The sequence below is a fragment of the Ciconia boyciana genome, chromosome 2, assembly GCF_034638445.1.
Source record: "Ciconia boyciana chromosome 2, ASM3463844v1, whole genome shotgun sequence".
Classification (NCBI taxonomy): domain Eukaryota; kingdom Metazoa; phylum Chordata; class Aves; order Ciconiiformes; family Ciconiidae; genus Ciconia; species Ciconia boyciana.
This window is the reverse complement of record NC_132935.1, coordinates 117852848-117866989: the sequence shown is the minus strand read 5'-3', so window position 1 is coordinate 117866989 and position 14142 is coordinate 117852848. Positions and strand designations below refer to the sequence as shown.

The 14142-nt window shown below is 34.4% G+C and overlaps 1 protein-coding gene across 9 annotated transcripts in view; it reads right to left on the bottom strand.

The window, feature by feature from the left end:
• CLASP2 (cytoplasmic linker associated protein 2) overlaps window positions 1-14142 on the bottom strand; it is a 153328-nt gene that overhangs the window by 37280 nt on the left and 101906 nt on the right. For 5 of the 9 annotated variants that reach the window (XM_072853721.1, XM_072853720.1, XM_072853722.1 and 2 more), the window contains 3 exons: window positions 9262-9363; window positions 3917-4087; window positions 2861-2968 (listed from right to left, as the gene is read on the bottom strand). In XM_072853721.1, the coding sequence (XP_072709822.1) occupies window positions 2861-2968; window positions 3917-4087; window positions 9262-9363 (381 nt within the window). The remainder of the gene's footprint in view (window positions 1-2860; window positions 2969-3916; window positions 4088-9261; window positions 9364-14142) is intronic. The other 4 variants (XM_072853723.1, XM_072853725.1, XM_072853724.1 and 1 more) reach the window with 1 other exon arrangement.

Below are 14142 nucleotides of genomic sequence, written 5' to 3'. Positions count from 1 at the left end.
TGACCCTAAGTCCTGTAAAGGTCTCAGAAACAACACTGTTTTTTCCACGTAAAGTTCTCTACCCCTTACATAAGGCACAGCAATGTATTTTATTTCAAACTAAACCTGCATGAAGCCATTTAGCTAGGGAATTTTATTTTGCAAATAATGCTTTGTGGAATACTTGGTTCTTTAGAAAGTATGCCTCAGCATGGAAAAGGAGACAGGACAGAGGATGTCAAAACATAGGCATCAAGGCTGATAGAGCTTTAAACACAAGCAGTAACGGGATAAACCTTTCTATTGCTTTCCATCAACAAGCCCTGAAAATTAAAAGTACAATCAAAAATTGAAACTTTAGGCATATAATTCAAGATGATCCTGCCCCCATATACATTTAAATATGCTGGACAAGTTTTTAAGACAGTGAAAGGAAGCACTATATCGGATCAAACATACCTCATTCCAAAGCATATTTTCAGGAATATTCTTTGTACCCCTCAAATTGCAGTAATTGTGCAAGTATTTACTTTGTTTGTTTCATTTTTTAAAAGATGAATCAAGATAAGATTTTAAATGGACTCAAAATAACATAATTTCTTAGCTACAATATGCAAATTATACTAGTCTGATATTTAATATTAACTATATGTAACAGGAAAATAGGCACTTCCGTATAAATTACAAATCACTTGCTTAGAGTGACTGTTAACTCTCAGTTTATAATCTTATACTGAGAAGTGAGATTACATAAACACTTCATACCAATATGTACAGAGAAGCAATTATGTAGCATGTGGGTCATTTTATGCCCCAAAGGGCTTAGCACTTGTAAGCAAAAATTTCTGTGCTGAGAATCAGATGCAATACAGATTACATTCCTCCCCCAGCCCCATGTATAACTGTCTCTAGCTACAAACAGAGCTGAATTTGCCTTATTTCGTCTTCCACTTGTACCCTTGAAAAACATTAAATTTAATACTTTTGATAGAAGTTAATAGCATCCCATAAGACAAAACTGGTCCAACAAAACACTGAATGACATTCGAAATCATTCAAATAAGAAGTCATACTAGAAGGAATCCTAGGAATGCTCATTTATTCCATGTATAGCTGCTTTTTTTTTTTTAAACAACACTGGATTCCTATACGCACTACTTTGTATCCTCTGTGCTATCAGACAATTCAATCTATTTTATCTGCATAGGTACTTGTTTTGATATCTGAATACAAAAATTAAACTCCATCAATAAAAGTAAAACCTCAAGTAGCATCTGTCCCAATGACCCATCTTATGGTATTAATTGAATACAGATTTCTTAAGATAACAAGTATTTGACCAAATATAAAATGTAAATCACATCTCGCATGCATGCAATTGAAGTCAAGCTGTAAGGCAGCAAAAGCAGCTCAAAAATATCCGGAAAATACCCTAATTTTTAAAGGAAAAGAAGATACGTGTACTACAACACAATCTGCCAGTTGTGTTTTAGTAAAAGATACAAGTTTACTAATGGATCCTGCATAATGCCTGCTTTTAATTTAATTTCCCAATTAAACAGCATCTGGGCAAATGAGCATTAGTTATCGAAACAGCTTTCATTCAATTAATCTGTACTTTTCCAAAAAAACCATGGCTGACAGTAAGCATACTGCCTTAACAGACTATAATAGACTTCCAGTGCTATTTAGGAGTACAGTCAGGTGCCTCAATTTGAGACAGAAACCAGAGAATTACTGTTTTCAGACTATGTTTAACAGCTAGTATTACAAAGTCCTTAACTGTAAGCTACACTTGAACAAACAAAAGAAGAGGCATACATACTGAAGACTAACTCAGACAAAGGTAACACCAAAAAAGATCAGATACAATCTTACAGAGACAGTTTTGCATTACTAAACAATCAAAAACCCCCTCAACATGTAAAAAGACTTCTATCAAAATTTACTATCAACTTCATAGTAACCTTGACAAGGATACATGGAGACGAGAAGCTTCCCTAATCCTTAACCAACAACATGTTAAAATAATTATAAGCTGATGTTCCTATGTCTTAGTGACATTGCAGAAACAGACAACAGCTTGACAATCTTGCAAAAATCTTTTAAGTGTCAGGCCAATAAACTTAAATACTAAGTGAAAACAAAACTTTTTCTTATAGCAACTCTAGGAATGAGGACTGAATGTGGCTATGCATGTGTGACTGTTCAAGTTTTCAATTCCTCTCTTCTTCCCTATGTAACAACAGCTGCTACTTCAATTACTTTTCACTTGTTCTACACAGACTAAAAGTAAACTTCAGAACTGTACTTTGGTTCATCTACTTGGATAAGGACTTCACTATTTGCCCGATTCATTTTTAGAAAATGGAAAGCAGCCTCAGAATACAGTTCTGCTTCTGTAGATATTCATTGACTAGGGAGCAGTTTTGAATACTAGCAGACCCTAGCTGTTGATGCAGGGAAAAGCAGAGGATGACAGCCACACTATTCTTTGCTCTAGCTGGTCAGTGAGAAATGGATTATCTAACTGCACCCAAGCAATGAGCGCTGTAATAAAAAGAGAAACACGTAATTTCAAAAAACTTTACAAAAGCAGAATTGCCCTTTCAAAAAAAAAAGTCTCTAGGCGCTGTGTATCACACACCTTTCCAGACTTGGTATTTAAGATGAGACTACACTAGGCAAAGCATTTATTTTTCAAGTGTGCAATCCATTCACACATTGGTCAATTCTCCATCGAAGTAAGTGGTGAGTGAGCCAAAGGAAGGGAAAATAACGGTGGCCGGCTACAAGCTAAATGAAGGAGGCACGGATTCGTTAGGTGCAAATAATGAAGGGCAAAGACAGCCATGCACAACAAGGGGCTCTGAGTACTTACCAAGGGGTGGAAAAGAGCGGACAGGGCTTGTGTCCCTGCTACTTTCACGGCTGGCCTCCCGACTGCACCCCTGACTCACACTAGGCCGAGGAATGCGGCTGCCTCGTGCTAGTATGATTCAGGGTACAGACAAACAGCAGCACAGAAGGGAGAAGACATAAGAAAAATTGCAGTTTTAATGCAATTCTGTTTTGCAGTAAGATCAAAGACGTATTTCTAAGAAAAGACACTGACAATTATGTTGTATTATAAGTCATAACTGTTTCCACATATTTTCTTGGTTGTGCTGGATTATAGTAAGTGTAGCCAGTTCAATGAAATTATTTCTTCACACAGCTAAAAATGGGGATTTACCAACTCTTTAGAGAATGGTTGAAAAAACTCTTGAAAAGGATGGAGAGGAAACAAGCAAAGAAAAAATATGAACAGAGCATTGATTCAAAATTTGTGCTCAAGATCAAGTTAATCAACAGTAACACAAATGAAAAAACCCCACAGCTTTCTAAAGAAGGATAATAAGAAGTTAATGCAGCTAAGGTAAAAATAAAAAATACAAAACAAAGAACATTAGCAATACCGTTAAAACCAACTGATATTTTTCAATAATATTGTTTGTAACAAAGTATAATCAGGTTATACCATGAGGTTTAAGACATATAACATTCATTTTTGTATCACAGAAGTATACACATGCAGGCACACATATGCAGAAGACACACAAAAGTAACGAAGAAAATAATCTTTTCAAAATGGTATCACACTTTCATTCAATGGATGTGGGTATTTTGGGGGTGGGGATAAGAAGTTAAGTGAAAGAAAGAAGAAAGGGAGGTGAGGAAAAGAAAAATTAGTGCACTCTGACAGCAAAAAAAGTTTCAACTTGAATTTAAAACTGTCTTGTATATCAAAGACTAGCCTCAGAAAACAGGCATGTTTTAGATTTTTATTGATATGTATTCTAATTTTATCATCCACCTATAACTAAAGGCAAGCTGTAGATATCCAACACTTAAAGAACGGCTATAAAGAAACCAAGAGTTATTCAGTGAGTCTTACCTACTGACAATCTAGAAGGACTAGCTTCTCTACTGCATCCCTGACTTCGTGGGATTTTGCTTCGTTTTTGTGCAGTTGCAGGATTCACTAAGACTCTCTGAACTCCTGTGTTCATAGTGGAAAGTGTGGTTGTTGTCAAAACTCTTCCAGGAGACCCAGATCTACTGCCAGCTGAAGGCAAAATGAGTAAATATAAGTCACAGCGTAGAAGATAAACAACCATGGTTAAAAAGAAAAAAATGCTTAGTTAGTAGGGAAGTGGTGGTAGATTGAAATGGTCTGGAAAAACTTACAAGGTAAAAATGTGAAATAGAAAACCCTGGTCCGAGTTCTTATAGCACTTCATACAAGGCAGATAAATTTATCAATGCAAGGAAGCAGTTGGCATGGTATTTAGCACTAGATACACTTAAGAAACCATAAATACTCTTTCTAGTCTTCATCAACAGTTCCAATGTCCCTAACATGAACACTGGTGTGACATTAAATGTTAATGTTAAAAATGAGCATTCATTTTTTAAGTTACATGGTCTCATTAATCACATTTTCTATTAAAAAAAAAAAAGAAGAAAAGAACTGCTAGAAAGCTATAGGGAGCAACTTTAAACTAGTGGTTTCATAATTCTCCCTTGCTTTTAAAAGCATGGAGTCTTCAAGCACTACTCTCAGAGAAGTTAAATGTCACTGAAGACAATTAAAATACTTGTGTTCATTTCTGTGGAGATTACCCCACAAATTCGAAGAAAATCTTCAATTAAACAAGCTAAAAAATTGATCAAGACATATTTAAGCATCTTATATTTTTATTAATCAAAACTGCACATTAGAAAGTGCTATAAATGTTCATTTCAACACACTGTACTCACTATCAGAAACTGGTCACTGATCCCTAATTTTGATATTTCAGTTCTAGAAAATTTTCTAGTTCAGTTCAGAAAATTTAAGTTCTAGGCCCTAGTAAAGAATCCATTCTTCTCTAGTTATAACCAATTTATACCACCAGTTGATATAAATATAGTTTCCAGCTGCAGAATTCAAGAAGTCTGACCAAATAAAGAGCAAAACATAATTTTAACCAAAGGTTAATTACATACAGATACAAACCTTTCATAAATCTTTTAAAAATAATCAGGTAACTGTATGACCACAGCTATGCTATCAGGTCTATAGACTTAACATGCAACATCTCAAGTGAGTTTCATGGGTTACTTCTTATGAGGCACATTTAAAAAAGATACAAATTGATTAAAGCTTGACTATATGGGAAAAGAAACAAAATCCCAAACAAAATAAAACATATGCTGGGTGGAAGGGAGAAAACTGAAACAACGTACCATGCATATACTTTCAGATTCATTGTTTGAATACAAACTTGAAATGATTATTTAGCAAAATCCCTTTACCAAACTATGGACCTATTCAGCAGAAATGATAAATAAAATATTATACAGCCTGAAAAAAACCAAGCATAACTTCTATAGCAAAAAAAGAATAGGCAAATCTATAAAATTGCTGTGGTCTGCAAAAATTAAGGGTTTGGCTGTTTCTTCATATCAGGGCTTTTCAACTTAGACCTGATATTTACTATGCCTTCTTCCTAGCCTCCAATATTTTATATCTCTTTAAAACAACAAAAATATTGTACAAGTTTTCACTGTGCCGGAGACTTTTGGAAGATTTTCTTCAATAGGTCAGAAACCTAAAAAATTTACTATTCTCAGAATATACAGAAGAAATGCAACCTCTCATTCTAATACTTTATATTTCTATTGTCTGACCTGCAAAGTGTACCACTGTAGCATAAATAAACCAAATGAAGCTTAATATCCTGAAAATATTATGCTAACAACAGCATTGGCATACTGTTGTCAGTACTACCACCAGTAGTAGATCTAAGCGAACTCAGTGATGAAAGAAGGATTACTAAAACAGTATTCCAAAATGACAAAACCCTCCCATCTCTACTACCTTCTAAATAAGGATTACATCCAATTAGGTAAGTGCAGCATATTGAAAAAAGCGAGCCAGAATTTCTGCTGAATAGGGTCCTTAAATGAGATATGTCAAACAGGTGATCAAACAATGATGTATACACAAATTCTTGTAGACTCTTACCACCAATGGGGTTAGCAGACTGTGATCCTGAACAAGTGTAAAGGCAGGATTAGGGTAGGGGTTTATAATCCATGAAGAGGGAAGGAGCAGAGCAGATTAAAAAATGGATGGCAAATGGAAATAAGAAAGCTTTAGTCATTTCACACAGGAAAAAAAGCCACAAGGGGGTTATGCTAAAGCAGTGCTTTTAAGTAGCTTCCACAGTTGAAGAACTAAACTCAGATGCTATGTACAAAGCAGATGAAGCAAAGCTGCACAAGCAAGTTACAATTCTTCAGCTTTCTAATCAACAACTGGATAATACTGAAGAATTAAATTTCAGTTAAACATGAAACTGTAGCCTTCACATTACTTTAAAAGAATATTACGTTGCCAAAAACGTTCAAGAAGTTCAGCAGCTGAACAAAAATTACACACAAGGTCAAAACTTTTTTTTTTTTTTTTTGGACACAGACAGTAAAGGAACTGAGCTGCAGGTGCGGTGGATGACAAAAACAAACTCACAATGGCACAACTGAAAAGACTTGCATAGAATTTCAGGTTTTCCTCTTCAAAATTAATCTGAAGTATAGAAGTAAGAATTTGTTTCCATTCAGAAATTTAATTCTTTTTCTCTGAATGAAGATTGTAATGTAATTTTAGCACACCTTGCTGAATTACCTGACAACCAAACAGGAAGGGAGAGGAAAAAAATGGAACATTTTTTTCCATAGATAAGAATAAAATAATGAGCTATAGATTGTATATTCATTTATTTTATATTACAATTTAAAAACAGAAGAGGAAGAGTAAAGGGCTTCTAAAACCCTGAAAAAGTATCTTTTGTAAAAGCATTCAAATTTGCAAGTCTTTCATAAAATGATCTTTGAACAAAAGTGCTAAATAGTAGTAACCCTAAAATTACAAAAGCATCTGCGTTACAGTGGTTTTTAAAAAATAAAAGCTTAAATCTAATATGAAGCTATTTTCCCACTATAAGATGGGGAACTAAAACAATCCCCGGTATGGAAACATCAAGCATCTTGCTCCCCACAATACTGTGGAAATTTTTAATCACATAAAGAAGCATCACCCAAATAGCTGGCATACAGGGCCCAACAATTCTCCTTTGCCTGTCCATTTGTATTTGCCCTGTTTATCTTCCTTAAAACATCTCAGAATTCTTGTTCTCCCCCACTGACAGGTTATAATGAGCTATCTGAAGCCATCAGTTCTGAACAGAAGTAGTAATAAAAGGCTGTAAAGATGCACTCATGCATTTAATTTTCACACATCATCACACGTAGACAAATCTAGTTATTTCAATATCAATTCAACTTATCTCTTTAGACACTAATACTGTTCAAAAATGAATTCTCTTAGAAAAAAATTGTCATTATTAGTAAATAGAAACTGAAAAAGCTTCAGTTTGTTTCCCTGAATATACAGTTTAATTAATATTATATGACAATGATAATCACAAAAGTCTTATATTGCTACCTAAATTTAACCCCTTCCCATACAGTTTATCAAACACCTTAACTTTTTAAGAATTTACCAAATCTATTCAACGTACAAAGGTATTTTCAAAAAGCTTCTTTCAGAACTTTCCTAATACTAATGAAAAGTGTTGTAGCTACTGCTTACAGCTTTTCATAAAGGGAAAAAGTGATTTGACTGTTACCTCCTCTCCCCCTTAAATTATTAAATCCAAATATCCTTTGCTTATGATATAGTATAGTCACTGAAAACGTAAACCAGGTTTTGCACAACCTTTGTCACAGCCAATAACTAGACTTTATTTTCAAGCTCTCCTCCCAAAAACACTTGTGGGATTAGAGCACTGTCAAAGCAAAAAAAATTACTTAAGAGAACTTCTGTTATTGGATTGTATTATTTTACATTTATCTGTTCAGATTTTTTGGAAGCTATTTCACAATATCTGCAAGCATTGGATCAGGTTTAATCCAACTGTATTTGTTAGGAAATGAAGTAATGCAAAACTGAATGGGAAGTTTTGCATTACTCTAACAGGAAAGAAAATCCCAAAACTCTTTTACCTGCTTTTTAAACCTCATTCTATTTATGATAAATGCAGTAATTGCTATGAAGATAAGTGTTTCTGCCATTAAACACAGAATTAAGAGTTTTTATTAAAAGAAAGTGGATATAGTTACTGATAACAAAATAACTGTACTGGAAAATTCAAAACCTGTATAATTTACTGGGTTTATAAAATCAGACCTGACAAACTATAGGACTGGTTAGTTTATTCTAATTTTATTGTTAATTTGTCTTCCTTTCATTAATTCCACTGCATTTCACTTAATTAGACAAAGATGAGAATCTGAAAACACTACAGAGCTTAGAAGATGTCTGTTGGAGACATCAGATGTGTGAACAAATTGCTGTAGGTCAGGCAGTGCCAAAGAATGCAAGGTAATTAGGTCTTTTTAATTAATGACAGAGTGCTCAGCTAGATCGGGAATTCTGCATTTGCTTTGGTTGCATTTGCTTTGGTTTCTAAACACACATAGAAAATTACTGTGGATTAGCTGATGTACAGTAAATTGCTTGCTTTAACCCTTTGATTCAATATAAGCTCAGTAACTGATTATAAAGTTAGGGTTTAGTATTTTTACTCCAAAGAAGAGTTAAGTAAAGGTAACAGCTGTAATAGGAAAAAAAAAGGAGTATATACCCAAGAGCTAGACTACTGCCTAGCTTAAAATGAAAATCGGTATTTCTGGCTGAAAAATAAGACCTTCTGAAAAATGAAAAATTAGGTTTTGCAGGTAATGCTAAGGACACCATTCAGTCTACCCATTCTTCTGTATTACTTGTCCACGTGTCATATGTAACTGACACAGAAGTTTACTGGTGTTTCGTGTTGGAGAGGTCAGAAAGGGGGGGAAAAGAATGTTGAGAAGTTATAATTGAAGACAGAATTTAAGGGTAGATTTCACTTCCTATTACATTATCTAATTTAATTGGCAAACTAAGACCTAACCTAGTATTTTGTCCAGAGAAAAACAACATGAATTAGAAAAGCATGCAAATACCACTGACCCAAAACACTGAAAAAAATACCTTCATTTTTGTCTGGCGATGATGAACCTAAGGCACAGAACAACAACTCAGTATGTACCTTTTTTTAAAAATTAACTTTGACTGTAGCCATTGGTCAATGAATATATGCTTAAGCATTTGGCCTCTTTATCAGGTATAACTGACAAACAGAAAATACATACGCTGAGACTGTGACACCACTTTGGTTCTACTCCGTCCTCTGGAATCTGTTTTAGAATTTCCAATGCCAACAGAAGGCGTTGAAAGCTTTGTTCGTACACGACCTATAAAAGAAAAATGGCATTAAATAATTTTTTCACAGTAATGTAGAAAGCAAAGCATCAGTAGCATTTACTAGTATTTTCTTAAGTTTCTGTAGATAAAAAAGAAGCATAACGTAACTCAACTGGCAAAAATTCGCTTGGGATAATTAGTAGAAATTTGAACACCTCAAAGGACTTAATAGTTGAGGAATCAAAATACTTCTCCTCTGATGTTTCAGTAAACAATTTGCACACGATCATTTAAACACCCTGAACTAGCTAGCTAGTTCTTGCTTCCTACATAAATAGGTTGATTATATTAAAAAAAGGGAAGTTTATTAAATATAATAGGCAATGCATACGCTAATGTTGCTGTATCAGGTACGGTCTTCTCATGATTACTTGTGGTTGTAATTCTACTTTTGTTGTTGTAAAACCACAAAAAATTATGTTGACTATTTTTTGAATAGGGTTCTGAGGTTTCTTCCTAACTTCACTCCTCTTTTTAGAAATCTAAATACTAGCTTTCCTATTACTGAAGATTCTACTGTTTTCCTGGCCCCAGTCATATCGACTACTACAGGACTTCCAAAGCCTTTTACAGCATTTTGCAAAGACTAAGTACACTTAAGCACTTCTCAGTGACAACATGATATAAGGAAATACTACTCTTCTCAACAGATAGAACAACTGAGGAAGACACAGATTAAACTGAGTATCTACAACTAAAACAATAGATTCACTTCTCTCTAGAATGCCACACCACCTTGGTTTTGGGTTAAACTTTTCAGCATTATTAGCCATGTTCCTCATAACGTCCAGAGTACACAATGAAATTACAAAAGAAAGGAAGACCCCAGTTGGATGAATTATAGGTAACTGAAAGATTATTCATAAAAGAAAATAGTAGAGTTGTGTACTACATTTCCTAAGCCAACCTCTCAAACAACAGAAAAATGAAACAAAAACCAAACCCATGCTAAGCATAATTCTTATAAGTTGCAAGACCAAAACCCAAAAAGCTTGTACAGAGTGGATCTAGCTCAACAAGTAATCCACTTTTAAAACCAGCATAATTAAAATATTTTCTAGACATGTAGAGTCAATATTTGACCCAGAAGAATTAGGTACACAGACTGTTATTTAGTTCTAGCCTCTTTAGGCTTTCCACAGCAGAATTTGGAGACCAACCAAGTTAATATTATTCATCCAAGTAGAGGGAATAGCCATAGATGAGAGTCTATAAGAAGAGAATCAGGATAAAGGAGGTTATTCACTAAACTACTAGAAAACAATATGCTAGCAAGAACGGTTAGATTAACTAGTCCAAACTCTACTAGTTATCCCCGTGCAATGGCAATGTTTTCCCACTGAGTGCTGTGAGACTGCAAGGCATGTAACTGCGTTCAGAATTTGGCCCAAAAACTTAGGAATACAGAGTGCCACTATTTTTATACTGTTTAATTATCACTTGGAACCTGGTTCAATTTTATCAAAGTAAAAAAAAACAGTTTGCATTTGTGAGGCAAATGAACTGTTAACTCACTTGGAGTCTCTACATCCATTCACTAATGACAGGTTTAAATGTTAATAACATATTGAAAATGAATTCCCAAGTCTCAAAGAGATGAGTAATAGTAGCACCTGCTTCCCAGAGCGTGAACACATTTGATGAAACACTCTGTGACAAGATTTGCTTTAAAAAACAAATGCAAAATTATAAAGCTCCTATATTTTCACACTAAAAATGTTAAGCAATGACATTTCTACTGCAGATGAGTACTTGAGAATTAAAATAAAAGCAAAAGAATTTTAAAAATACTACATGACAACCAAGTATTAGATGCATAAGCTATCTGGAGTTATGAACCTCCACAAAGCCCCAGAAAGACCAAATTCTGCTTTTAAAGCTTAATTTGTATCAATGAAAATATGAAGCTGAAAATATTAGCTATTCTAACAAAATATTTTCTTACCATCTTCAGAAGCTGTTCCTAAACAGAAAAAATAATAAAATACATGATATTCCAAACAACACTGTGTCTCTCAAATTCCTTTTTGAGATTAATCTTATGAATCTTGACAAATTTTACCAAGTCAAGAGGTCTAAAGCTTGTGTGTTGCAACTCCATTATTGAACTGAAGCAAAATTATCGAGAAAGATCCATACTATACTGTTAGTGATTTACACGAACACAATATATAGCACTGGCTTCCAAACCAGTTACAAAACCCCCCAAAAAAGTAAAAATACATCTATGAGATAAGTCAATAAAATTACATGTACAGATCAAAACAGACATTAAAAATACTTTAGTGCAAGCTCTTCTGAAAATATAAAACATACTACTATAAATAATCTCAGAGAAAAACACAGGGACAGTGTTTCCCACACTGGACAGTGAAAATTTGATAGGAACTGCCAGCAAGAAGGACTTCTCTGAATTTAATCCATGATTACTCTGAAGATCTACGTGCACAAGATCAAGTTTTGCTTAGAGAACCGGAAGTAATATGAGCTTGCTGAAACCACATCACACTTTAACAAGTATGCCAAGCTTAACAAGGCTTGATTATGACAAAAAGAATCGGACAAATCTTTTTACTGACATCACTACCTAGGAATTGATGGGAAGCTATCTAAACAGCATTCCTTCCTTGAAGTTCCTTTGCAACAAATCTGACTATGGAATAAAATATATATTAGTAGTGATAAAAATGTTAAATGCCTCAAAAAAAAAAATCAGAGTGTATTTCCATTTTTGGTTTCACTTTCTGCCGTTTCTGCCTTGTAAGAGAACTACAATGATTAAAATGTGTTAGTGTCTTTGGATAGCCTGAACTTAACCTTCTCAGCAAATCTGGCTATGGCTTTCTCATATTATACTATCTTCAAGGCACTATTTTTAAAAACTCCCTCTAAAAGATTCATTCAGTGTAAATTTCAATGCTTCTTCACAAAAATCAGTTACAGTAACATGTATGTAGGAGTGCCTCAAAGTTTTCCCGATCAAATTTGCCAGTCTGTACAAAAACCCCCAAACTCCCCCCCGCCTCCCCCAATCCAAAATTCTTCCAGAGCTGGATCTTGGAAGGCAGATTCTATGCAACACCTAAGTCAGGCTAACAGCTAGCGGCTCCTAAAAGGGGTGATTCTGCTTCTCCTTCCTTGTGCTACCACCTGGTTTGGATGGCTAAAGGTTCACTGCCATCTCCAAAAGCTAAATAACAGAATACTATTCACTTTTGTTTTACAAAATCAGTTTTCTGGAGTTTGTTCACCTACAGCGATTGGTAATGGAGTATTACAAGGCACTAGTGAAAGAAGTGGTAAAAACATGTGGCCAAGATTAGTAGGAAAAAGAAAAATGATTAGTTCCTCCTGGTGGCAGTTAAATCAGAGTAGCTATATCATACAACTACAGCTGGAGAGCTAAGCTGTGTTCATTCTGTCTCACACATCATCCCTACAGATATCCTATAGAAAAAAGCCCTGTTATTCTGATGAATTGTGTAGCACTTCCCCTACTATTTTTAAACAGATGTGTGGGGCACCATTAGTTGTGACTACTGGTCTGAACAAGAGAAAAAGCCTGTACTCAAGGCCCTAAGAACCTTCATTGCTGGTGACAAAGTGCAAAAGCTCAAGATTAAGTGTTTAGCACAGACAGTGATAAATAAATCCCATTATATGCAAGGTAAGGAAATGTGATATGGAAATAAGCGAGACAGACACTACTACCCTGTACAAAGCCCCCTCATTTTATTAAAGTAGGCTTGCCATCTGCAATACTAAAAAATGGCTCAAATTCTTCCAAAAAGTCTCTCTCATGAAACTGATTATCTGTGCTTTAAAATGATTCAGGATTCTGGGTTTTAGAGATCTACCTTCTTACTGTTTTCATTTCTATGAAAAACATTGCCTGCTTTGCTTCCAGTACTACTCATTCTTCACAACATGTACTGCTAATAAACACATGTGACAAGAATTATTAAGTAAGTAGCAAACATAACTGACTTGTTAAGTGTTCCCCAGCAATAAATTAGGACTAGAATTATCAAGCATCAAGCTGGGACTCTGTCTCTTATTATATGGGAAGCATTAGTTACACACACCTGAAACAGACAACTGCTATGCAAAGCCTGATGCTCAACTGCTTTGCAGTTAAGATAAAAATATATGACAACTCCCTCCATGTGTTTAATACAGTGAATTAAGAAAAAGTAAGCGCTAAAAGTTAGCTGGAATACTTGGTAAGCTATTTTACCAAGTAGGTCTTCTTAACAAACTATTCTTTAACAGAATTACATTGTATTACAGGATTTACAGGCACTTAAAGTTATGTAGCTAGACTAGATTTTGACAGAGTACTTTTGAAAGATAAGATTTTAGTTTTATTTAAAAAAAAAAATCCTTAACAATGTGGTCAAGTATCTTCTGCTCTCCCATTGCTGTTCTGCCAAGAAGTCAAAAAATGTGACTTCATAAGTAAAACTATGAAACACAATGGAACTAGAGCCAGCTAAAAAAGCATGTATTGATTATGCAATTACTCTGTAATTAATAGAGTTTTTTTTTAAAAAACAGGAGTAACATCCAATTTCTGATAAAGTTTCTGTTGCTGATACAGACCAATCATCAAAAACATTGACAAATACAGCAATAACACAACACATATATTAAGACATCAAGATTACATAGAGGTTAATGAAAACAGCATAGTATTTTGTTATGAACAGACAAATATATTAAACATCAATAATTGTACATAAAAGACACTTTATTAAATATTTAATAGA